The sequence below is a fragment of the Poecile atricapillus genome, chromosome 3 (genome assembly GCF_030490865.1).
Source record: "Poecile atricapillus isolate bPoeAtr1 chromosome 3, bPoeAtr1.hap1, whole genome shotgun sequence".
Classification (NCBI taxonomy): domain Eukaryota; kingdom Metazoa; phylum Chordata; class Aves; order Passeriformes; family Paridae; genus Poecile; species Poecile atricapillus.
In genome coordinates this window covers 37,026,106-37,051,943 of record NC_081251.1, presented here as the reverse complement: position 1 = coordinate 37,051,943, position 25,838 = coordinate 37,026,106, and the positions used below count along the sequence as shown (strand labels likewise).

Here is a 25,838-nt window from a genome sequence, read left to right as displayed (position 1 = left end):
TTCTACAGTACCTTATTTTTGTGTTTGCACATGAGCTGTAATGTACGTGGGAGTTTTTATGTGTTGGATTACTTTTCCACAGAGCCTTGCTTTATAGTATTATTTTCTTGATGTAAATTTATATACAGAGGAACTATGTTCTTCTGACAGGATTACAGCCTGCCTTTATGATGCTCGTTGTACTTTCATAGAAAAATCTGATGAAATAGAGAATATAAACTCTAAGTATGTCTTGTGTTCTCTATCTCACTGTTCCAGTTGTATAGTCTTATATCCTTGTAAAAGATAACATGCTAAGGCCTGGGATACAGCGGGGGGAAAGCCCACAACTTTATCTATTCAACTAAAAAAATAACTAATTCCTTACTTTCTTTCCAGGTGCTGAAATGAATGACAGTCTTTTGGGAAGCCAACTTCTGCTGAGCACTCTTCTTCACAATACCTTTTTTGAGGAAGTAACTTCAGATCTTGTGCTTCAGCAAGATGGGCCTTATGACTTCTATCAGCATCCCAATATTCAGCAAGTCCGACAGTGCCAACCTGTACTTGACAATTTTGCTAAAGAAATAAATGGGCTGCTGCAGGAATGGCCAGAGCATCCTGTACTTGTGCAGGTAAAAACACCTCAACAAATATTTGGGGGAAACTGGAGCATTTTAGGATTGCATTTATGTGTGAATATGTGTATAGATATGCATAGACATGTGCACACACATTGATATGCTTGCCTAGATGTTGTCTGTATTACTTATGCAGATGTTTTGAAGTCATACCTGTTTATTCATAAGAAGTATAGGTATTATTGTGTGTATTTCAGCTGTTCTGTTTTAGTTATGAAATGTTAAGTGGGATTCTGCCAAGTCTGAACTTGGGGTTTTAAGTGGTCTTCAGTCTGCCATAGCTCAAAGATCCCTGAGGTCTTGCTGTTTCTATGCCTGTTTTTTTTCTGAAGTTCATTCTTTCATAATGCTTTGGAATAATTATTTTTAGTTCCTCTTACAGCATCTGTGTTGTCCTCAGGTTACATTTCTTGGGATAATGTAGAAGCTCAGATTCCACAGGAACTCTGCATTAGGTCATTTGTGCTCCCTTCCCCAACTGCATTGGCTTTACTGAACTCCTAGTGAGCTTATACTAAATTGAGGAAGCAGTTTAAAAATGTAAAAAAAAATAATAAATATAGAAAATTCCTATATCTTGTCTGGGTCAGTTATTCTCATATAAATAAACTCAATTTCATGGTTTCTTCTGTTGAAGTGAATTTACTAAGGGCTGAATGTTTTTGTTTCTATTCTGCAGCTGTTAGTTGTGATGGACAGAATCCGGAGTTTTCCTCTTTCTAGTCCTCTCTCAAAGTTTCTGAATGGCTTGGAAATTCTTATTGCAAAGGCACAGGTAAGAAGGCAGCAAAGGGAAAGTTAATTTTTCTCTTTGTGTTTCCTTACCTATATTTAGTACCATGTTACAAACACAGTATGTGAAAGCTGTCTGCTTGTCAGGATTTGGGGAAGTCAGCTTGCTCCATGCTGAAAGTTTAAAGAGCAAGAACCCAGTAATCCAGAGTAAATGCAACGAGTTATGCCAGGCAGTGACTAATTTCTGGCTTTGCATAAAGGGGAACTCTTCTTTTCTAGGACTGGGAGGAGAATGCTTGTCGGGCCTTGTCCTTGCGGAAGCATCTTGATCTGGTCACACAACTGATTATTCAGTGGCGTAGATTGGAGTTGAAGTAAGAATTGTCCTTCTATGCTGCTTTTCCTTAGATACTGTAGACTTTCATCTCCAGATGGAGGCACATTCTAATAAAGAATTGCCTTAATTGTGGAACATGCTTCTGTGTATCTGTTGTGGTGAAAATGTGTGGGGGAAAGAAACCACCACCGAGGAGCTGTAGTGCATCAGAATGAACATGTCCAGGCTATGATGACTCTATGTATCTGCTTCAGGAGAAGTAGAAACAATATTTCCCCAGTGCTCTCCTGTTTTCACTGTAGGGTTTCCTCAGCCTGCAGGGTTTTGTCTGTTTAATAACCGTCATTAAATTGTCCTTAAAAGTTATTGTCCAGTCTCCTGTTTAAGACCATATAAAATTTTTATAGCCACAGTATGTCACGATCAGGAATTCCACAAGTCTGCCTCCATTTCTGAGAAAATAAACTTTCGGACCTGCCTCTGATGGATTTTGCTGTACCCTCCCTTCTTTCCTTTCATATTTAATAATGTTGGCAAAACAATAATCCTCAGAAGTTGATGGTCTATATTAAGCTTATGTGCAGATTCTTTCATCTGCTAAATTTTCCATTAGTTTAATAGATAAAGAAAACCAATTTTTGTTGTTTGGAACCCAAACTACTTATGATATTTTTAGTTTATCTCTCCTTTTTCTTATTGTTTTTAGCTGCTGGTCAGTAAGTTTGGACAACATTATGAAGCAGCATGTGGACAAATCCACAAAGTACTGGTTCTCAGTCTATCAGATGATTGAAAAGTATGTTCAAGAACAGACAGAGGCAAACACAGAAGGTAAGTGCTAGTCTTAAAATAAATGTGATGCAGTTCTAGTAATTACTAAGGATGTATGATTAAGGTCCTAAATGCCAGAATTTGACAATGCACTTTCAGGTATAGTCTTCGCCCTACAGTAAATTCTACTGTAGGGTTTTCTGTATGGAATGAACTTTGTATATATTTCTGAAACCACTTGTGGCTCATAGGGCCTGTGTTGTAATATAAAGAAAAGATGTCTGTAAAAAGCATCCCAAAGAAAGTTGAACTGTGATAGCTGTACGTCATGCACATACAAACATTTCAAACAGATTTGGAGAGTGGGAGGCCTCCATCTGCAACTGGAAAAGGCATCTCGTTTCTTTAGCTGCAGAAAGTATAATTCATATCCCAGCTGAACTGCTTTTTGACATTCTGTATAAAGCCTAAAGAATTCTTAGAGTAAGTAGGTTTGGTATGTACTGTTGTTAGCAAATCTGTCTGCACGTGTTCATGTTACATAAAATAGGGGAATGAGGGGCAGCATCTTCCCTCCCCCAAATTTAATGGAATTGTAAAGATGAAAGCAGTATCCTCTGGCTTGAGGCCAAGTTTCCAGCCTCATGAAGACTTAAAGCCCTGCATGAGTTTCAGATCCCTCGGTTGTATTGTATCTCCAAGAGGACAGCATGACTTCTTCCGCCCATAATACTCCAAAACCGCTATTCTCTGCCAGATTGTTCTGATCTATTTCTGTCCTCATGGCTTTGAGGAGTTAAGGAACTGGCAGTGTGACTTATTTGTAGTAGGGCTCATCATGACTGAAAAAGCCATTCATTCATAGAGAATAGCAAGTATTCTGTAAATACTCAATGGATTCTGAAATTTGACATATAACTGACCTTCTCAGTCACTATTTTAATGCTGCTGCTTGTTTCTTTTCCTTTCTTCCAGTGTGGTGTTTGTTGGTTTTACTTATTATTAAATCAGATTCTTCCCCTATCTGCCCCTTTCCTATTTTGTTTTGAACGTTTCCTAATTGAGACTTGATACTTAATGGAAAGTTATAAAAGACCAGACAACAATTTTCACCTAGATCATCTGAGTTTGTTTGTTTTGTTTTTTTTTCCTTTCACTTTCTTTATAAATTTCTGGTGCAATGTTCAGGAGCTGAGCAAATGGATCTGAAAACACTGGTCAGCACATTACAGGCTTTCATTGAAGGCTCTACTCTGGGAGAGTTCCATGCACGGCTCCAAGTACTGTTGGTTTTCCACTGCCATGTCTTGCTGATGCCTCAAGTAGCAGAAAAGGGTAAGTTGTTAGCATTACTTGTGTTGAGCTGTCTGTACAGCAATCTCGCCATCAGGTGTTGCAGACTTTCCAAATAGCTCACTGAGCTCATAAATAGAACAGTGGGGCTGTTTTACTGTTTTGCTGTTGGTCAATTTAGCTCATCTTTTGGTGTTGCTAAACTTCCAAAAAGAGCTGGGGTGTATTTATTGTAATGATACTGAAAAACATCCTCTTGTAAAAGAAGGACAATGATGATGATGATTATTGTTATTATCTGTCCCTTTTCCTTTCTAGATGTTCTGTGCAGCATCCTGTGGAATCTGTACAATTACTATAAGCAGTTTTCAGAGTGTGTTGAGGCCAAAATTGCTGTACTTCGTCAGCCCATAGAAAAGGAACTTAAGGTAAAAGGAAACTTGGCTCAGACAATGTATCAGTCTAATCAAAGGAGCAGAGGAGCAGAGACTATTTGAATTTGTCTATAATAGTTCTGTTAGCCACTGAAATCCCTACTAAACATAACATTTTCTTTGGCAAGAATTAATTCTTGAGGTGGGAGAAGGGTTGATTGAAAGCTTTAATGTTTGATCAGTCCCATTTATTCTTGAAAGTTTCTGCCCAGGGGTGAAGCCCCTGTGGATTTCACAACATCTGGCTATGCAGCAGCTTTTATGCAGTGCAAATTTGTATGTTAGTAAGAATAAGATGTCTGTGCAATAATTTGCTCACTTAGTAAAATGTTTTGCATTTTAAGGCTACCAGATCATCGTAGCTGATTAGGTTTAAAGATCTTCTTTGATGTGGAACTATTTCATTTCACTTCTATAAGTAATCCCATTGATTATTTATTTTCCTATAGGAATTTGTGAAGATTTCCAGGTGGAATGATGTCAGCTTCTGGGCTATAAAACAATCAGTTGAAAAAATACGCAGGTAAGTCAGAAGGAAAAAATTCTGCTCCCTTTTTTGAAGCCTTCCTTCTAGATGATTTCTCTATGATGTTATATATGAATACAGAAATGTTTCTTCTGCTCATAACACAGTGAAAACCTTTATTTCCAGCGGCTGGGAGATTTCCAGGATTACAAAACCCAGTAACTTTTTTGTTTTCATTTGGTAATTAGAACTCTCTTTAAATTCATGAAGAAGTTTGAAGTTGTTCTGGATGAGCCATGTCAGCCTGCCCTGGTGGAAATGGGTAAGGAAGAGCAGCTGGACTGCATGCAAAAGCAAGAAGAATCTGATGACAAAGAAACCAAAATTCAGAGGCTAAACAACACATTAAGAAAGGTTCTGTCTGCTAGAACAGATGTTACCAAGGTGACTGAATTAGTTATTCTAAATGTGGGAAGAACAGTTTCTTTATTCTTATCTATATGTTGCTTTTCACTGATTTATTATTTATTTTTCACAGGAAAATCTTATGTAAGTGTCAAATCTGTTGAATATGTCATAATTTTTTTTGGTCTTATTTGTGTTCAGTATTATGCAACACTGCAGATGGATGGGAATGCAGCATGGAATGACAGGCATGGTCTGTACCAATCTGGCACTATAGCTGTGCTCTAATATAGAGATGAGGCAGTTACATCTCCAGTTTCCTTACTTACTGTCTGCAGCAATTTGTCTGCCTGACGTACATGCATTATGATTTTTCTCAAGTGTTGATGCTGAACTGATGAAAAAATCACATGAACCTGTTTTGGGGTTTCAGATGAATGCAGAATTTAGCCCTTTCTTTAAAGTGATTTGCTCCTAGTGATCAAAGGAGAGCTTTGAATATGCATATATAATTTTCTTCCATTTTTTTTCAGAGGGCACTCCCAGAATGTCAGGGTGTCATTACATTTCATACAGAATCTCTTCAATATCGTCTGTCTAAGCTGACGAAAAAAATGAAGAAAATGTGTTCAGCAGTTACAGAAAATAATTCATTATTAAACCTGGTGGAAAATCTCGACCAATTCACAGGTTAGGTTTTCTTGTGATTTCCATACCACAGTTGACCTCTATAACATAAATGGAACAAATCAGGAAAAAGTGCAGATATATAGTTGTCTTCCTAGAGTGTCTTCCCAGAGCTGCTTTTTTTAAATTTTCAATCTCATACTTTTGTCTACTGTCTTCTATACAGGCGGTATTATTGTTTCTGTAGCTGAACTGCAAAATTTAACATTTGATCAGACAGCAACTAAGGAGAAGCAGAAATCAGAGGCAAAGCATATTCAGATGCAAAAACAACGGGCTTTGTCGGATCTCTTTAAAAGCCTTGCTAAAACAGGTGAGCTTTAACTAAAAATGGGCTTTGTTTAAAAGTAGAGTTCTTGAGCAATTTACTGTCCTTGCCAATGTATCTAAACCCTCCATAATATGATTTATGGTAGCACCTTTACCCTCCTCATTCATCAGCCTTTTCATGTCTTAAAAATGATTCCTAACTCAGCTTTCTTTAAGGACATGGCAGTGAATAGTCCTTAGTGTACGCAGTCTAGTCTTACTTCAGCTGTGTTGTTCAGCTCAAGATAGCTCAGCTACAATGTGTTACATTGCTAAACTTGCAGCATGTTCAGACACTTGTCAAAATAAGAACATTTGATATCTTACTACCAACTGCACGAGTGACATTTTTCATATCAAAAACGGGGGCATCAAAGGATGTGTGCTGTAATACTGTTCCAGGTTTGTCATACCGGAAAGGTCTGTCTTGGTCCCGTTCAAAAGATTGCCAGGAAGTTCTCTACCTTCGTCCACTGGACTTGTGTAATGCATTGGCTGCAGTGAATTGTACACATGAACTGGATGCCACGTATGTACACAGGACTTCTTACCCTCAGATTGTGTGAATTGCTGCTGTAATATATAGAATTTATGCCACATTGATTTAGATGGGGATTTCTGGATAGTAATTAATTTAGGATTCTGCATATTCCCTTCCTCCCATTGCTTCTCAGTTTGGTATGTACAACTGAGCAAGGATTTGGGTTTTTTTTCTTTTTTCTTTTTATTTTTTTTCTAAATTTGGACTCTAACAACTGTACCCTCAGTTTCATTCTTTCCATTAATTAGATTTCAGTTAGCCCTCCACTGTCCAGCCTTGCCTGGGATGTTTTTCTAGCACTATATTAGTGTAAACTGCTAATGATTTTATTGAAAGTGAGCTGTGATTTTCAGGGATTACTTCATTGTTCTGTCTCCATTAAATAATGGGATATTTCAGGAGAATATACATATACTTCAGAGTGGGCATTACTGGAAAAGCTTTCTTGGGGGAAAGATTTTTTTTTTAATTGTTCTTCTGTCAACAAGTGAATTTTTGTCTTTGAGACATGCTGGTTATTGTCCTTTTGGGATGTAAGCATTTATGTATTAGGGCAAAAAGAAAGGCTTCTGTATGAAGCTGGATTTAGCAGCATGGGGGGAAGAAAAATAATATCATTATTAAAGTATTAAATGGTAGTCAAAGATAGAGATCTTGGTGCTATTACTTAGGGTTTCCTTAGAATTTATTTTTTAAATTAAATGTTTTCTTAAGACTAGAATAATTTTAGATAAAATAAAGATTTGCAACATCAATGCATTTTCAAAACAATAAATTTCAGGCAAAACTGTTGGGATGAAGAGCTGACCTGATGGCTCCAGCATGCTGAAGTATTTTTTAATACCATACTTCTTTGTGCTCTGCCAGGTTGCTGACAGAGATTTCTTCTGCCTGGGATGGATGCCAGAAGTACTTCTATCGGTCACTTGCACGTCACTCTCGGCTCCAGACAGCATTGTTAGCACCTGCCAAGGTAAAACCAGCAAATTAAAACCAGAATCTTAGTTCCATTAACTTCATTTTGCCATCTTGGACTGAAATTTCCTAGTAGTAAAAAAGTGATGGGTGATAATGCTATGTTATGTAATACGATATTAAATATGACACTTTCATACCACTCATTGAATGCAGCATGTTAAAACCTGCTGTTTTATGAAGGGACAAAATCAGTTTGCCGAAAGGAATTCATGATCTGTTCAGTGTTTCATCCCAGGAGATCCCTAATTGCTACTTTTTGTGCACGAAGAAACTCATGAAATGCTGAATCCAAACTTGTAAGGAAAATAAACCAAATATCATTCAGTGTTCTTGAAGAAATCAGTTGATATTTATAATTGGGCGTAACTGAAGTCGATGTCCAACACAAAAAGTGCTAATATATTTCTTCTTTTAAAGATTGGTCTAAAACCAGTAGAACAGACAAATGAGCTCAAGCCAAACCAGAACCACTTTTCCAAAATTTCAGAAAAAAAGCATCTCTTCCAGATGTTTTTCCTCTCACTGTGCTTTACCCCTTGTTTTACAACATCATCTTATCAAAGTCACTCCTGATATTGAATACAAAGAGTGGAACGTGACTGTGATCAGTTATGCTCTGTGTTGTGAGCATTTATTCTGACCTTTAAGATGTGACCACTTCTAATGAAAGGAGTGAAACTAATTGTGAGTATATCTGGTAGAATGAATGGTTGTAGCATTGGTCACGAATGTAAAGTATTTACACTGGTATATCTTCAGATTTTAATCATTATTTGTATAAGGTAGATTTAATACTGGAATTAAATTCCTGATTAGAATTGCTGCAGTGGAGTGAAATGCAATGTGAGTATTGCAGAAGTTACTTGAAAGGCAAATTTGCATGCAGGATATATGGAAGATGCAGAAAAGATGCAGATGGGGAAACTGTAATAATGGTAACACTACTCTGCATATTAAGACTTGTTCAATTAAACCATAATGTTTCAGCCTGCTCAGTGAAATGGAGACATAGAGATTGCTTATATCTGGTTGTTCATCTAACTGTTCCTCTCTCACTTTTTCTGTCTCTGTTTTGTTTAGGATATTGGACTGGGTAGCATTGAACGATGCAAAGGGTTCACTGCACACCTCATGCAGATGCTCGTGAGACAGAGGCGATCTCTTACTGCACTGACAGAGCAGTGGATCTTACTCAGGTATTTTCTATCTTCCAACGTTTATATGTTGGCAAGAATTTGACAGTAATCAAATCAGTTCAAGAAAGATGGAAAATAAGGTAGCAGAAAATAACAACTCCTTCCTCTGGTTCCCTGTATTTCCTCCCCTCAAGCCTAGATAGAACTAAGTTTATCCTATCACTGCGGCCAGTATTTTGGAATGAAAATAATTTTGTAGAACAAGTAAGGCATATATATGTAATAATTCCTGTAGTTAATTACACAGTTAAACCATTAAACTTACAGATTGTTATATCTCTCATTTGGTATTGGCCTCAGTTAATTTTGTTTACATTTAAGTTGTTGGATTGACCTGGGGCAAATAAATGATCTGGATGGTATTTTGAGCCAAAATAAATAAAGCATCAACAGCTCACAAAGAAAAATTCTAGAAAGGCGGGACATACTGGATGTTGTGTCAAAACTGTAAAAGGAAAAGTGTGTAAGAATCTTTCTTACTTGGTGTGATCTTTCATTTTATTGCTCGAGTCATCTGAGTAGAGTCATTGCCAATGCCACCTTTGTTGAGCATATTTGTGCTCAGCACAAAACTGCATAAAACTTTTAGGAATCAGGTTAGGAGCTAGTAGCTTTGTACGGAGAAGGAATTCTGGACTGGAGATTACTGGTGCCAAATTTATTCTAACCCCAGGAAACTTTAAAAAAATTAATAAACAGAAATCCCAACTAAATAAACTCCTCAGCTTTACAGTCACAGGAACAGTAAAAATTTCAGGACACTTATCTGCCTTACTATGTCTTTCATAGCAAATCAGATTTCCAGGGCTTTGTAGTGTTTCATAATTCAGGGAGGGAAAAAAAACACTAATTAAACAACCTTTTTAAAAAAAAACAACCTATTGATTTAGTTCTTCCAGGAGAAGTTATCTAGATTTAAAAAAAAAAAATTAATTCAGTTAAAGGTAGAGCTTTCAAAAAGGAGGTACTACATAAAGCTCAGTGATTATAACTGCTAATTCTTTCTTCTTAACTAGGAACCTCCTGAGCTGTATACAAGAAATAGATTCTAGGTTGACTGCTGACAGAGAATACAATGCAGCGTTTCCCCCTCAAGACAGTATTCAACGCTGGACAGACAGACTGCAGCAGCTTTGCATGCAGTGTGTGATGGTTCTCGAGGAGCTGTCTTGGTTTATTCAGTGCTGCCCAAAAGAAGAGTCAGCCAGGTGCAATGACAGTGAAAGGACCGATGTCAAAGACAACATTCCTCAGAGTTCAGTACCTGAAATGGGAAATGTTCTTGTGGGAATACCTGACCTGATTCCCTCAGATCTAAAACACCTGTCTCCAGTAACAATTGAGCAATTGCCTCTTGGATGCCGGATGCGAAATAAGGATCAGTTGTGGCTGCAGGTAGCTACACAATTGACTGCAATGATGGCAAATGTGAAGGCCGTGAAAGCAGAAGTGGACAGAGTAAGACAACAGTCACAGGAGACCTCCTTTCATTCCTGGTGAGTTCTACATGTGAACATCTCTTTTATGTTCACATAATATGTGTGAAGTAATTTTGAAAATTTTTACCTATGTATATATTGAAAAGTGGGCTCAAATGTTCTTCAAACATTTTTTGTTCATTTTTTTTGCAAAATCCAATACCTCTTTAAAGAAATGTATGTCTTCTCCCACTCCCCTGACAAGTTAAAATAATTTCCATCTCAGCTTTCCACTTTATCTTTGGTCTCTCAGGATTTTATCTCCATAGCTCCTTAGCTGAGGTGAATTTCAGATATAAGTTGAATGAAGAAATTTTCATTTTAAAAGACATTTTTAGCCTATCTAGTAACAATCTTCTGATTTTCTCTCTGCTTCAGTGATTATAAATGTACAGTAAATAGAAGCTTGTTGTCAAATATTTAATAAATAATTAATAAAATATAAATAATACTTAATAAATTCAGGATTGCTATATGCTGCCTCTCCCTTATCCATGCCCAAGAAAAGGTTTAATCTTAAATTGGACTGCTTGTTCTTCTTTCAGTATTATGGTATTTCTGTTGCAGGAGAGACTTTGAAGTTTGCACATCAGCTGTGAGCTGTTTGCTGGAAGTCTCAGCCCAGTTACAAAGCATAGAGTCCCTGTTCCTTCCAAATGGGCAAGACAGGGAAGCTGCAAATCAGATGGCCCTAATCAAGAGCCTAAAGTATATACAAGAAGTCATCAATAACACATCCTCAGACTTCACAGTCTGGAGAACACAGCTTCTTGCTTCTGTGTCAGATTGCACAGGTAAGGTTACCTTATTTGTAATGTTGGTAAAGACACAAGAATTTATTAGTTTGGTTATTGCCGAAGGTGGCCCAGTGCTCCTTCTGATATCCAAAAACTTCATTAAATTAAAACTTGCAAAATTTAGTCCAGACTTTATTTGTGCAGTATAATTTTTTTACTACCATCTCCATTAGTGATGGATCCTTCACCATAGTTGCAGGTCATGATTAGCAAGGAGATTTTGGTAGAAGTGTGTAGTAAAATTTGCATAGTGCTGTCATTGTCCTTGCATAAAGGAAACATAAGAACCTGTAATCTGATGTGTTTCCATATAAAACTGCGTGTGTTATGGTTCAAAAGGAAATCAACAGTCGGATGAAGAGTTTGTGGAACAATTCTCAACAAAAGTGGAAACCGTTATCCATGCTGTTCTGTATGCTGTTCAGTGTTTGGTAGAGAGAAAACAGGAAGGTGGAAAAGAGGAGGAAAAATCTTCAGAGGAAAATGGTAAGTTTGTCAGTATACCTGAGTGGGGAGCAGAAGAGTTTAAACCATGCAAACCTTAAAATTTCTTAAATAGTGTGTGTCAGAGGTACCAATACATAAGGAAATTGCAAATTTATTAGAAATTGTCTATTTAAACAGATAGGGTAGATATTTCTAGATTGCTTGCTATAATCTATTTTTAGAGTGTCTGACTTGATCTCCATTCTTTAAATGTCTTTCATACAAAGAGGATGCAGCCTTACTTGATGTGATTAAAGCTGGACATATAACTAAACTTTTGTATGAAGATCTGTCTGCTGATTTGGAGTCTTTACATGTGCAGAAGGCAAATTCAGGTGTTTCAGAACTCCTGGAGATCCTGAAATCTTACAGGGAAGACTGCACTTCATATAAACATAAGGTAACATTTTTCTTTTCATGAGTTTTTTGGCTTAGGAGTCTTGAGAGATTTGGAATTGTGAGCTACTTCGGTGGTTAAACGTGCATTGCTTCTTCTTGCCCAGTGCCTTAGAACTAGAAGCATTTGAGAAACTGGACCAATAAAGGTAGTATTCTGTAATGCAAAAGCCAGATATTGCTGTAGTAAGAAGACAAAGTTTTTGTGAAAAATCTAGAAAAAGCTCCAGAAACATTAGAAATTGTACTTAAACTCACTACTGGTATTTTTGCACTTTCAGTCACCTCTTTGAGGTGCCTGTCAGTAAGTACAAGTAATGACTGACAGCTGTTTTTTTAACTGTAGTTCTTCAACCAGTCCTGCTATTTGCTGGTGCGTCTAAAGCCCATGCTCTGCAAGTATTCAGACCTCATCCTGTTCTACCTCACCGTTTCACTGGCATCTCACAGGAGTACTGGAAAACTGCTTTCTGTTCTAACCAGCATTTTTACAGAGCTTGCTCTAAAGGTAAGTTATTAGAGGTAACTGTGGATGTATGGCAAACATACATTTAATGTGTAAAAGTCTTAGTAGAAACTAAGATGAAAAATGTACTGACTACTGAGGAAGATTTTGAGTTTCTGTTTGCCTTTGCAGGGGTTTTGTCTGCCAAAAGAATTACTTGAAGATGAAGCAGGAGAGGGAGCAACAGAGTTCCATGACTATGAGGATGGTGGTATTGGAGAAGGGGAAGGCAAGAAGGATGTGAGCGACAAAATAGAAAGTGAAGATCAGGCAAGTGTTGGGGTTTGATCTTGTTTAATTGAAGTGAAACTGGAAAAGCTCTTGAAATCCATTATGTGGATGTCTTGGGTAAAAAAAAGCACCAAGTTACCTTCAGTCTCCTATTTATGTTGGCTTTTATCAGTTATTATGTTGCCTATCAGCTTATACGTATTGTTGTGATACTTAAGCTTTTAATATACAGGCAAGTTCCATTGTAATTTTTGTCTTTACCAATGATTTAGATAGAAGACAGTTTTCGAAAAGGTGAAGAGAAGGAGAAAGAGGATCAAGATTCTAAACCAGACATTGAAGGAGAAGACAATGCAATTGAAATGTCTGAAGACTTTGAAGGAAAGATGCATGATGGAGAAAAGGAGAAAAAAGGTTTGGTTCTTCCACCATGGCGAACTTATTAAAAAACTTACAGATCAGTCCAGGAATGGTTGATGCTTTTCTACAACATGTACACGTGTGTCTTTTTCAGCATCTGTCAATTAATTGGAAGGGGTGATGAAATTAAGGTGCAAAGTATGATTGCTTATTTGCTTCTAAAGTTAACAAAAACATTTGCTTTCTCTCTTCTGTACTGAAACACATTCTGATCTGTAACAGAAGATGAGGAAAATTCAGATGAAGAGGAGGAACTGGATAAGCAGATGGGCAATCTTGATAATGCTGAAGCCGATGATAAACTAGATGAAAGGCTCTGGGGGGATGAAGATGATGATGATGATGATGATGAAGATACTAGTAGTAAAACAGAAGAAACTGGACCAGGAATGGATGAGGTAATAAGGAATGGGGCGGGGGAAAAAGTATCAGTGGAATTAAACTGCTAACTTAATGTGACCTAGAATGGGAATTGCCTCTCACCGCTCTTTGCCTTAGAAAGGGATAATTTCAGGGAATAAGTTCTGTTGAGTGTTTTCTTTTTTCTTCTGTAGGACATGATGTCACTGAGACTTTGAAAAGCAAATAACATAATTGAGTTTCTTTTGGATTTATTAATAGGAGGATTCAGAGCTCGTTGCAAAAGATGACAATCTGGGGACAGGAAACAAAGATAATAAAAAACAGCCTCCCAAGAATAAGGAAAAAGAGCAAGAGGAGGAGGACTGTGGAAATACAGAGAAAATCCATGAACAAATTGATGAGGTAAAAATTATTTGGACTACATGGAATTATGTTGTTGTTAAACCACATACTGTTTCTCATACCATGTGTTTCTGAGAATTTGAAATGCTTTTTTTTTAATAGTGAAACACCCTGAAAAAAGTCAGTTCATTTCAGAGCTAAAAGTAAACCATATTGTATTCATTACAATACACTTTATTTTCTGATTCATATTCCAGAAAGGATTATTTTGCAATACTCTGAACTTGTAATGGCTCCCAAAACACGCTTTAGACTGAATTGATGTTTGATGGACAAAACTTTAAAACTCTAATTCTGTTGTATTTAGAAACAGAAACATCTTTGTATGCAAGACTACATTTAGCATCTCCAAGAGTGCATATTCTGTTTAGAATGTTTCAGCTAGGAAAATTGGCTTTTTAGCATAAAGCATGCTTGTTTTAAGTACCACCAATTTATGTAAATGCAGTTGCTGAAATTAATCTTTCTGCTCTTCATCCATTCCAGTGTGCCACTGGAAATCCACTTTTAACTGGTCAGAATGTAGTATTTCTGAATGTATACAGCATTCCTTTGTCCTAGAGAATACGGTACTATCTTGTTTCTTATTTTTGCCTATCCTTCCACGTACTCCATGCCTGTTATTTTTTCCCCAATTTTTTGCTGACAGCGTGAGTATGATGAGAATGAAGTAGATCCTTATCATGGCCAGCAAGAAAAGGAGCCTGAAGTTGAACCTTTGGACCTTCCTGATGATTTGAATCTGGAGAGTAATGAAAAGAGTGATGATGAAGATGAAGGTACAGCTGAAAAACTACAGATTCCTAGATGAAAAGCCACATGCAAGTGGTGGGGACAATCAGATCACAAGCCCTTTTTGTCTATAGAAAGGAGAGGTGGTGGAAGAATTCTGTATAACCACCAAGAAGCTGCAAATTAATTTCTGCATCTAAATACCAGCTTACCAAATGCAGGCCAGACAAGTCAGCATTACAACATTTTCCTTTACCTGCCTTTCATGCATGCTGTGGAGCATGCTTTCTCATATTATCCAAGTGATACAGCCTAACTTATGCTGGAATCTCCTTATTTAATTGTCCAGTTGTTTTTGTGGTTTCATGCTTTTTCTATTATACTTTCAAGTATTTGTACTCTTAAAAGTCAATTGACCCTCAGAAATATTAGGTTAAAGGAAATTAATAGGAATTCATCCAGCTTTTCTGCTATCTAGAAGTCAATTTTGACTTAAAGGAATTATTTTCTGGCTACAGAAAATACAGATTCTGTGAACAGAACTCAGTGTTTTATGGGTTTTTGATAGGCTGGGCAGTTTTATTCCAAATAACAGTAATATACATTGAAAGTTTTATATACCTTTCTGGATTTTTTTTGTTTTTTGTTTTTTTTTAATGCAGAAGAGAATGATTTTGAAATAGATGAGAAACCTATGGATTTCAATGAGGCAGAGAAGATGGAAGAACAGAATGAAGAAAATACTGGTGAGACAGAAAAAGATGAGCAAGATGTAAAAGCAGCTGAAGAAGGCATTTCTGAAGACAAAGAGGAGAAGGAAGATGAAGGAGACAAAGATGCTCATGATCAAGAAGAAAAGGCAGGGAACACTGAGGATGCAGAAGAAGAAGAGGAAGAGTCACAACCACCTGATGAGAAAAAAAATCAATCTGCTGAGGATAAGGGAATCCCTAATGAAGACCAAGGTCTTCAACCTCAGGTACAGGGTAATAAATAAAAGTGTGTTGTTTTTTTTATTAATTGCTTTATACAAATGGATGTGCTCTGTGGTACTCTGAAACAAATTTGACATTGAATAGATACAATGTTAGTGAGAGTTTTCATCAAAATAACAAGAACTGTGCTTGTTAAAAATGTTTTTCTGCTATCCGTGTTCCTGCTGCTTCCTCAGCCTTGTGTTAGAATGGAACAGACTATTACAATCATCTAGTCCAACTGCCTGACCACTTCAGGGCTGACCAAAAATTTAAGTACACTATTCAGCACATTGACCAAATGCCTTTTAAACACTGATGGCTCAGGGACTTTGATCACCTCTCGAGGAAGCCTGTTCCAGTGTTTGACCATCTTCTCAGTAAAGAAGTGATACTAAAGTCCTAATGACCATTCCCATGCATCCTATCATAGGGTACCAGGGAGAAGAGATTAGGATCTCTATGTCCCTTCCTCAGGAAGTTGTAGAGAGCAGTGGGGCCACCCTTCAGCCTCCTTCTCTCCAAACTAGACAAGCTCAAAATCCTTAGCTGCTTTTTATAGGACATTGCTTCCAGCCTTGCACCACCTTTGTTGCCATCCTCTGGATGCATTTCAGGACCTTCACACCCTTTTTAACTTGTGGGGCCCAGACGTGCAGACAGCACTCAGGTGAGGCGGCACCAATGCTGAATACAGTGCATTCACCACCACTTTTGTGTTGCTGTGTTTGATGCAGCCCAGGATGGGGATTGCCCTCTGGGCTGCCAGGCCTCAGTGCTCCCTCTCACTGAGCCTGCTGTGGGCCAGCATCCCCAGATCCCTTTGCAGAGCTGCTCTCCAACCACTCTTCCCCCAGTCTGTGCTTGAGCCCAGTGTTACTCTGTCCTGGGTGCAGAATCCAGCATTTGGACCTGTTAATAAACCTGTTTAATATCGTCCCCTTAATCATAGTCCAGCGCCCCAATCTGTCCAAATTCCTTTGCAAGAGGCTTTTGTCCTTCAAGAGAGCCAACAGCACCTCTCAGTTTGTATCAGCAAACTTGGTAATGGAGCATTCAACTCCTGCATCTAGACCATTAATAAATACATTAAACAGAACTGGTCTTGGAGATGAACCCCAAGGAACAGCACTGGTGACTGTCACCAGATGAAGCCCCATTCACTACAACTATTTGAGCCCTGGAATCCACCCAGCACACTGTGAATCCACTCATCCCACAGCTGGACAAATTGTCCAAAAAGATGCTGTGAGGGACACTATCAAAAGCTTTACTGAAAATCCAGGAAAACTACATACACTGCCTTCTCTTCATCTGCTAGGCCGGTGACCTTATCATAGATGGGGTATCCAGTTAAATAGCCTTTTCCCTTTGTTAACCCATCCTGTGTCTAATAACTGTATTTGTCTTTAAGTGCCTTTCAGTAAAACACAGTTCTCAATGTTTTTTAGAATGTTAAAATAATCTGGTGTTATTTCAGGAAGAGGAGGATAAAGATAATTCAGAGATGGATGAACAGATCCCTGAGGCTGAGGAAAGAATGGAGCATGAAACACAAGGGCAGACTGGGCAAGAAAATCTGCAGAGTGACAGTGCTGTTGAGCTGGCTGGAGAGGCTTCAGAAAAAGACGAGTCTAGAGAGGTAAATTATGTGGAAGTGTCTGAGTTAAAAATGCTAAATTTGTGAATATGTTTTCAAGTTGAAAACAGGGAGCTGCTGCAATAGTTTTTAAGAGCTGTGTATAAGACCTTAATTTATGCCAGTTATAAATTTACTGAAAAAACCTTTAAAGACCATGTAGATACCCTGCATTTTCACTGCTATAAAGGTAAGTTTAGGGTAATTGTTGAACTGTACAAGTGCCTTGTCTGCTCTCCATAAGAATTTTACTTGCAATTATGAGCCATTGATTATTCAGAGCAAAATGTAGCAAAGCATTGCAGTTTAATGTCTGGAGTTTGTTTACAGTAGTTGCTATTTTTGGTTACACTTGAAATTAATTTTTTTTTTTTACTTTCAGGAAAGTGGAACTGGAGCTTCAAGTGCAAATCAGTCAGAAGGCCATGAATCCACATGCATGGCCCGGATGGCTTCTGAGAAGCAAAGCAGGAAAAATACACAGGTTCATCTTAATCTTTTAAATTTTTGTTTAAATGGCTTAAAATTACCCAGCAAATAGGCAGGACTCAGTTTCTTCTTGTTAGAACATTGTTCTTATTAGTGGTGGGTTACCCCTCTCTTGAAGTTCAGGGTGTTAATTTTCTCCTTTTCAGAGTTTCAAGAGGAAACCTGGCCAGGCAGACAATGAGCGCTCAATGGGAGATCACAATGAACGCGTCCACAAGCGATTGAGAACCATGGAATCCAGCAGTGAAGCAAAGCAGGATACAACTCAGCCTAAACAAAGCGTAGAGGAGGCTGATGCATTTGAACATATTAAACAAGGCTCTGAACACTATGATGCACAGACATATGGTACAGCGGTATTTCTGGGTGTAAAGAGTTGTCATTGCAGAACCAAATCCTGACACACTTGTGTGTGCTGTAGTTTTGCCTGTTTGCTTTTTAAAGTTATATTTAACAATCCTTGCTTTGGTTAAAGATGCAGCACCATTTCACTACAGGAAGTACTCCTTGGCACTCAGATTCAAACTAATACTTCAAATAACACTTCTGAAAATACTGATTTGACTTACAAAAATGGATTTTATCTTAATAAATATCCTTACAATATTTTCTTCTAATCTTACTTCAGCTAATCAAGGCAATAGTTTACTGACATGACACAGCACAGCAGAGTAGAAGATATAACAGGGGTTTGAGCCTCAGATCCCTTCTAAGTTCACTGTAACTGAGAATGCAATATTTTTTATAACTTGACTACTTCTTCCACTTTCCTCCTGACAAGTATTGTTGTCTTTGTGCAGATGTAGCTAGCAAGGAGCAAGAGAAACCTATTATACCTCCTGAAGAAAAGGAAGAAGGAGACTGTGAAGATGCAGCAATGGAAACAGAAATGCAGGATGAGGATCTCAGAGCAGTAGACACTGAAGAGCTGAAGCCAGAGAAAAAGAAGTCTACTGCCACTAAACCTCCTGGTACATTAACTTAATAAGCATTCTAAATACATGCTGATATGGATCTTTAGATGTATGTGTAGGTATTCAGATTTGCATGTGGCAGATACGTTTCATAAGGCTAAATTAAATGCCTGCTCTAAATTGATTCCTCTGCAGCAGTATTCTTGCTTCTGCCTAGTAACCAGCATTAGCCTTTGCTAAATTGATTGAGTGACAGAGGGGTTTGCTGCTTTCTTTCAAGTTAATGGTCTCTAATCTTTATCCACCACTTTGAAGAAATAGAAAGCAAACACTTCCCTGCTGTTCAACACAGTGCCAATTCACTTAATTAACTGGCATTTAACAATGCATTCCAGCATTCCACTATCAGCACCACATAACTCTAGTGTTTTAAGTATAACTAACTTCTGGCAAAAAACCCCAAAGAAACAAACCAGCATGAAGTAGAGGATCTGGTCTGAACAACATCTGGAGACAGCACCAAACTCACTGCCTTCTTTCTTATGTGGGAACAAAACTGAGCAGCTAACAGAAGTAGATGATAGAGAAGATAGGTCTGACTTGTCAGCCACAGAGCCCCCCCACACAAAATAAGCAAGATAAAAATACCTCTTGCCAATTGCAACAGAAATTGTAATTTTGATGAATTATCAAGTAAATGACACCTTAGTTTGGAATTTTGAACAGTTTTCTTCTTGAACAACACAAAGCATGGCTGGAGAGGGGAGACGAGTTTTACAAGCCCACATTCTTGCTTTCCACTCCCTTGAGCTTTTATCACTTAAATCACTAGACTATGGCACAGGTGTGCATGTAATCAGTCTACTTGTTTTTCCACATGATTCTCTTATTTTATGTTCTAAAACTAGAGTCCTTGAAACATCTCCTACAATGTCATACTTTTACTCCTTTAGAATAATTCTTAAGAAATGAGCTATAAAACAGCATAGTACAGTAGAAACAGTAATAAAACAAACTCTCTAAGTCTGTTCCTTTATTTTTAAATTTATTTTTGATTTATAGAGAACTTTACTGTTAAAAAATTAGAGTAAAAGATAAGCAAAGATTGCCATTTTTTAATGATGATTTTCTGACTTTTCAAATGACTTTGTACCTCCTACAATTCTGTCATAGAGGCTATGAGAGTCAATAAAAGTACTTCACCAGTGGAATTCACAGGTGTTAAAGATCTGTTAACTATTACTTTGTTTGTTTGGCAAGAAGGTTAGAGGACAGAAAAACAACTTGCATTAGGAAATGCATAGTTATCTGTTCCAGTGAGTTGCAAAATGTATTCATCCCATTCCTAGAATTCAATGTCTTAAAGTTTGGCACTTTTTTAAAAGAAAATGCCAGCTGCTCTCCAAAGCCTATGGTATGCTCTGTAAAAGTCAAGATACGATATTGCTTCTTGTATTATGTGTGATCCATGAAGTCAGTAATCAGTTCTGTGGTTGTAGGACCAGGTGATGTGGAGCCAGAGCTCCAGACTTGTGACTCAGAGGATGTCAATGAATCTGCACCCGAAAAACTACTAAAGGTGACTGAAGAGAAGCCAGAGAGAAGCAAGGACTCGACCATACACACGGCCCACCAGTTTCTGATGGACATTCCCCAGGTAGGATACCCAGTCTGTCTTCTTTCAGCGACAGCAGGAGAAACAGATGGTTTTACTTGACCTGTGTTAATGAAACTCTGTGAATGCAAAAGACTAGAATTACTTTTTTTCAGCCAACTCAGTACCTTGCTATTGTTTAATATCAGAATGAAAAGTAATACACGTACACTCTAGTATATGCAGCTGGAAGATGCCTTTAAAATGACTAGTTCTACCCATCCTTACCATGGATGTATTCTCACATAATGTTTTAAAAAGCTTTTGTTTTTCTAACTGTAAAGTACTGTTCTGCTTAGATCAACCTGCAGATAAAATGCTTGGGTAAAGTGGAAAGCAATGGGCAAAGGTGTGTGGCCTGAAGATAACAAAAGGGTACATACAGAATGATGAGAGAACTAGGCATCAGTGACTTTAAAACACCATTGTAGACAAAGAATCCACCTTACTTAATCCATTAAAATATATTACTTCTTTATAAAAGCTGATTGCAGGTATTGTTGAACCTTTTTGAGTTTTTTATGAATATCTCAATTCGAAAAATACCATGGCCTAGAAAATCCTAGAGCTTCATGTAACACTTGTGGTTTTTCGGTGCAAACTTATGGGAAAAAGCACCTTTTATCATAAAGACCTATGGCATAGAAGCCATATAGTGATGAATAACCAGTTGATAAAGTAAAAATATTTTCAGTGTCTGGTTTTTCTTAGAAGAGTTGACATTTCATTCTTACAGTATGGTGTCCTAAGTACACTCTTGGAGGGTGCTATTTTACTGTTTCTACACATAACACAGACAGGATTGTGTCCCAGCTACACTGGGTATTTCTATCTTAATGCCAAGTGTTGCAGCTTTTTGGAAAAAGGCTGCTGAATCCAAGTGTTCTGTTGGCACAATAATTGTGGCTTTGGGCTTTGTAGGTTTTTTCCTACTGGGATGCAAAATGTGAAACAGGAGAGGGAGCTCTTGCAGCACCATTTAAAGGGAAAGGAAAAGAGGCAGCTGGGGGAAAAGTGCAGTTTCTCACCTTTCAGCAAAAGGAAGAGAGAAATCCTCTCTGTGTATGTTCTTTCTCTCTTCCTTAAACGTGCAGTAGGTGGCCAGTGGGACAGCTGCTGTTTCTTGAGGAATGAAAAGTTACTGGGACTATTGAGTTTGGAGTTATGGGCTTGCTTTCCGTAGTCTGTAAGCCTGCAGGTTATGCAGACTATGTGTTGGTCTTTGGCCAGATTGAGGGTTTGTAAGACAGGGACAGAGGCTGTCACTGAAAGCGCAGTGAAAGTAAAAGAAGAATCATAAAGCTTGGGTGTCCTTTAACAGAATGGCTTCAAATAATATTTGGTGCCAAGTAAGGAGGATGGTGTCATTCAATCTTCAAGTGGTTTGAATGCAACTTGTAAAAAAATATAATTAAGTAAAGTATGCTATGTTTTCAAAGATACTAGTTAGGTGTAGTGTTCAGTAGTTGGGTGTCCATTATACTGTCAATAAATCTGGTGTTTGTCATTTCAAAGATAATTTCATTGTTTTGTCTTGAAATTCTGTATTATATTTAGTGTCAGTATCATAGATGTTCCTAGCTTTGTTTCTATATGGATTATATAACATATGGAGATATTTGGGGGGAGGTATTTATCCTTCATGTACATGGAAGCTATTAAAAAACATGGAAATTTAGAATATTCATTTATGTATTTGGGTATTTTTTTTGTTTATAAGAATGAGACCAATGCATTTATACTTTTTTTATAGTTTGCTATACTTTGGGGATCACCAGATGTGTAAACTAGTTTTCTGTCTCATAAAACTCCTACCTCCACTTCTAGCACATCATTAGAGATCCTGAAGAGCTAAGAAAGGAACTTGAAAGGCAGTTGGAAGCTTGGCAGACACAACAGCCTGGAACTCCAGAGGAGGTTTGTGATCTCATTTGAATATAAAACTGTCATAAGAATCCTTCATTGCATTATTTCATCTTCTTTTACTGCTAAAACATTGAGGAATCCAAGCAGGCTGGAATCGAAATACTCAAAATCACATGATAGAGATACCATTTTTGTTGTTACATTTAACTTATTTTGAAAAACATACTGCGTTATTCTTGAAGGAGGATGCTGTTCCAGATCTTGTTTTGAATGTGAATGCAGATTGTCATACGAGACACTCACAGTTTTAGCTAGTTACTGCCTTCCCCTTAATGCGCCGAGGTCTGGTTTCTTTCTTCAGACAGTGCTCCCCATCTTGTTTTGTTTTTTCATAATTCACTTTAATTTCTTTGTGTGATATTGTAGGAGAAGGAAGCAGCACAGCTGTGGCAGAAGTATTTAGTACTGACAGCTCCTCTATCACAGCAGCTTTGTGAACAGCTGCGACTCATACTGGAACCCACTCAGGCTGCCAAGTTGAAGTAAGTTGTGTCTGAGGCTTCTGAATTTCTTTAAACTCATGGGTTTGGGGCACTTCAGTCTCTGTAAAACCGCAGCTTTATGTTGTTCTTGCATTACAGTAATTATTCCTGTTTGCAAATGCCTTCAATTTCCTTGTATGGGAACATTAGGTTACTTTATGAAATGCAAACATGATATAGTAGTAGGCAACCATCATGAGGATATTGCTTCCTACTTTTTTCTTCTCCTGTGCAACAGGTGATCGATCAACTTCACCGTTTGAAGTCAAAGATTATGTTAAATGCCAAAATGTTTTACGCTGTTTATAACATTAAATGATTATTCTTTAAAGAGATAGAGACTTGTTTCAAACTGGTGGAATATAAATTAAAGGTCTGCATTCCATTTGAGTTACCTAGATATAAACTTCTTCTAAAAACACTGAATATCCATCTTACATTAAAAATGTGGGGGATTTTTTTTATCTATAACTAAATATCAGTATTAAAACTACTAATATTGGATTTGTTGTATTTTAAAAAAAAAATATTTTGTGGATATGCTGCATAGGCCATGGATTTCCATAATGAGATATTTGCTGATAACCCCTGTCACTATGTCTTTTTTCTTAACTTTCAGAGGAGACTACAGAACAGGGAAGAGACTGAACATGCGCAAAGTGATCCCATACATTGCCAGTCAGTTCCGAAAAGACAAGATCTGGCTGCGAAGGACCAAGCCCAGTAAACGACAGTACCAGATTTGCTTAGCTATCGATGATTCCTCTAGTATGATTGACAATCACTCTAAACAGGTAAAATAAAACCTTGGGAGAAGTTTGGTGAAACCACCTGTCATTGATGTGTTTGGGAGTTACTGACTTGTGTCATGCAGGGCTGGTGGCTGCTGGAAAGTCTGATAATTTCAAAGCACCTAGTTTTCCAGTCCATGCACTTGAACTCCTGTAACTTCATGCCTAAAAGATCTATTAAGAAAAGATCAGTGAAAACTAGCTGAAAGGATGAGCTAAGTTTTTTAAAGGTGTACATATCCCCTGTATAATTACTCTTTGTGGCTTACAAAAGGCTGAAGCTTCCTTATCCAGCATTTCATTGGAGCACTAAATACCCATTCATCATAGCCCATTTGCAGCATTTTTATTAATTAAAATGGTGTGTTTCCTTCTGAACAGTTACTTACTTGTTTCATTAGCCTACCTGTACTGGTTTCTCTAAATCAATCAGCTGAAGCCCTCAAACAAAACTAGTGTATTTTTATTGTACTGACTGTCTTACATAAGACAGGCAAAAAAAAAAGATAGGCAATCTCTTCAATTATCTTTCTAGAGGATGAAAAATAATTTCAGTAGTATTGTTCATATTTAATACTGGGCTTTGAGTAAAACATTGTGCTATTTTTGATGCAACTTTTTTATTTCATAGCTTGCATATGAATCCCTGGCAGTTATTGGAAATGCTCTGACTCTTCTAGAAGTGGGACAAATTGCTGTGTGTAGGTGAGTTTATTTGAAATCTTGCCTTTTCTTCAGTACTTCAGCGCAGAATGTAAATACCGTTTTCATGCTGTAAATTTCTCTTCTTTTCTGAAGCTTTGGAGAGACTGTTCAGCTGCTGCACCCATTCCATGAGCAGTTCAGTGACCAGTCAGGGACACGGATATTGCGTCTTTGCAAGTTTCAGCAGAAGAAAACAAAAATAGCCCAGGTACACAGGAATGCCTCTAGGGCAACAGGTTTACCAGTCTTTTCCAAGATATTAGTAGCTTCATGGTTTCATGATGACTTTGTAACACTAAATAGTTTTTTTTGTATTTGAGAGTCTGATAGCAGGTTAGATAACAAAGAAAAAAAATGGCCATAATTTGGTAACAGGAAGAATGGTTTCTCACTTTTAGTTCTGATGTATACCACATTTAAACATTCACTTTTCTCTGTATTGGGTCTTAAAAAGTATTTTGTGTCCTGATGATGTTCTTAATTTTTATGTGGAGTATGAGACTAGATAATTCTGTTTCAAGCTGAAACCAAAGAAGTTCAACCTAGAAATAGGATGTATATTTTCAATGATGCCACTAATCTCATTAGCAGTGTACTGTTGATAGCTTTGCTAGCATTGAGAAAAAATAAATTCTGTTTGAAGGCTCTCTGAAGATTCTTTAGTTCAAAAGTACTTAATAAATTTAAAGCAGGAGTTAATACAGGAAAATGACAAGAACTGTATCTGTGTTAGGTGGTCAGACTATCTAAGCATATAAAACACAGGTGTTGTTTAGAAATGTTTTCATTTTTATTTCCTCTGCAGTTTCTAGAGTCGTCAGCAAATATGTTTGCTGCAGCACAGCAGTTGTCTCAAAATATTAATCCGGGTGAGTGTTTTTGTGTTACTGTGCTTGTTGCCATGGCAGCAGAATGCTCTCTGCAATTCCAAAGTAGGATCATGCAGGGAAGACTCCTAGGACTGAAGCATCACTTGCATTAGGGCTTTGGGTTTTGTTTTGTCAAAAGCAATGTTTGGTCGAAATTTAGCTCAAAGCCCAAATGACACCTACTTCATATTTGTCAACAACTCACTAAAATTTTGTGTAAGATTTTTTAAAAAGGCATGCCTTACCTGTCTCCCTTTACCTCCCACTTGCAGACTGTGTTAAGGCCTAGACAGTGCCAGCTTAGAGCATTGTCCAGTTTCCTAAAGTCCCTGACTCTCTAGATACTTCTGCTCCTTCTTGAGAGCTTGAGTTCTCTAGGTATCCAGAAGCATGCTGCTCTGAGGAGGGAATTTGCCTCCTACTTGGCCTTTCACTGTCCTGCAACTGTAGGTCACAAGCTGCTTGAATTTCCAAGAAAAGCTGGAAGACTGCTTGCCTCGTGTCTGCCCCATAGTTAAGTCTAAAAGATCTCTCTGATAGTTAAAAGCTTGTCATGGTGGCACCTACGTTTTTGATTAAAAAAAAAAAAATTCTAAAAATTTTCTGTCTTGTTGTTGAAGGACTCCAAGAACTGGACAGTCTGGGATTTATAATCCACAGCTGCTTTGCCACCAGGATGTCACATTATTCTGAGGGGGAGCAGCATCCCATTCTGTTAAACTAGGTAGGGATGCAGCAGTAATCAGCTCCTTAGGATTAGGGAACTGGCAAGACAAAAGGCTGTAGGATTCATCACCTCTTTCTGTAAAAAGA

The 25,838-nt window shown here is 37.6% G+C and overlaps 1 protein-coding gene across 3 annotated transcripts in view; it reads left to right on the top strand.

Annotated features, from left to right (window-relative positions):
- The window catches only part of MDN1 (midasin AAA ATPase 1), a 92,529-nt gene that overhangs the window by 63,375 nt on the left and 3,316 nt on the right, over positions 1 to 25,838 (top strand). The window contains exons 66-100 of one of the 3 annotated variants that reach the window (XM_058834535.1): positions 379 to 614; positions 1,300 to 1,395; positions 1,635 to 1,729; positions 2,399 to 2,523; positions 3,652 to 3,798; positions 4,075 to 4,184; positions 4,640 to 4,713; positions 4,905 to 5,100; positions 5,595 to 5,751; positions 5,915 to 6,061; positions 6,460 to 6,586; positions 7,466 to 7,571; positions 8,657 to 8,772; positions 9,789 to 10,268; positions 10,818 to 11,044; positions 11,387 to 11,533; positions 11,761 to 11,933; positions 12,276 to 12,437; positions 12,567 to 12,704; positions 12,938 to 13,079; positions 13,311 to 13,483; positions 13,707 to 13,850; positions 14,500 to 14,629; positions 15,245 to 15,561; positions 17,037 to 17,198; positions 17,578 to 17,679; positions 17,831 to 18,032; positions 18,485 to 18,655; positions 20,098 to 20,255; positions 22,080 to 22,169; positions 22,545 to 22,660; positions 23,280 to 23,454; positions 24,083 to 24,156; positions 24,250 to 24,364; positions 24,962 to 25,025. In XM_058834535.1, coding sequence (XP_058690518.1) covers positions 379 to 614; positions 1,300 to 1,395; positions 1,635 to 1,729; positions 2,399 to 2,523; positions 3,652 to 3,798; positions 4,075 to 4,184; positions 4,640 to 4,713; positions 4,905 to 5,100; positions 5,595 to 5,751; positions 5,915 to 6,061; positions 6,460 to 6,586; positions 7,466 to 7,571; positions 8,657 to 8,772; positions 9,789 to 10,268; positions 10,818 to 11,044; positions 11,387 to 11,533; positions 11,761 to 11,933; positions 12,276 to 12,437; positions 12,567 to 12,704; positions 12,938 to 13,079; positions 13,311 to 13,483; positions 13,707 to 13,850; positions 14,500 to 14,629; positions 15,245 to 15,561; positions 17,037 to 17,198; positions 17,578 to 17,679; positions 17,831 to 18,032; positions 18,485 to 18,655; positions 20,098 to 20,255; positions 22,080 to 22,169; positions 22,545 to 22,660; positions 23,280 to 23,454; positions 24,083 to 24,156; positions 24,250 to 24,364; positions 24,962 to 25,025 — 5,394 coding nt within the window. Of the gene's footprint in view, positions 1 to 378; positions 615 to 1,299; positions 1,396 to 1,634; positions 1,730 to 2,398; positions 2,524 to 3,651; positions 3,799 to 4,074; positions 4,185 to 4,639; positions 4,714 to 4,904; positions 5,101 to 5,594; positions 5,752 to 5,914; positions 6,062 to 6,459; positions 6,587 to 7,465; positions 7,572 to 8,656; positions 8,773 to 9,788; positions 10,269 to 10,817; positions 11,045 to 11,386; positions 11,534 to 11,760; positions 11,934 to 12,275; positions 12,438 to 12,566; positions 12,709 to 12,937; positions 13,080 to 13,307; positions 13,484 to 13,706; positions 13,851 to 14,499; positions 14,630 to 15,244; positions 15,562 to 17,036; positions 17,199 to 17,577; positions 17,680 to 17,830; positions 18,033 to 18,484; positions 18,656 to 20,097; positions 20,256 to 22,079; positions 22,170 to 22,544; positions 22,661 to 23,279; positions 23,455 to 24,082; positions 24,157 to 24,249; positions 24,365 to 24,961; positions 25,026 to 25,838 lie in introns of all 3 variants that reach the window. The other 2 variants (XM_058834533.1, XM_058834534.1) reach the window with 2 other exon arrangements.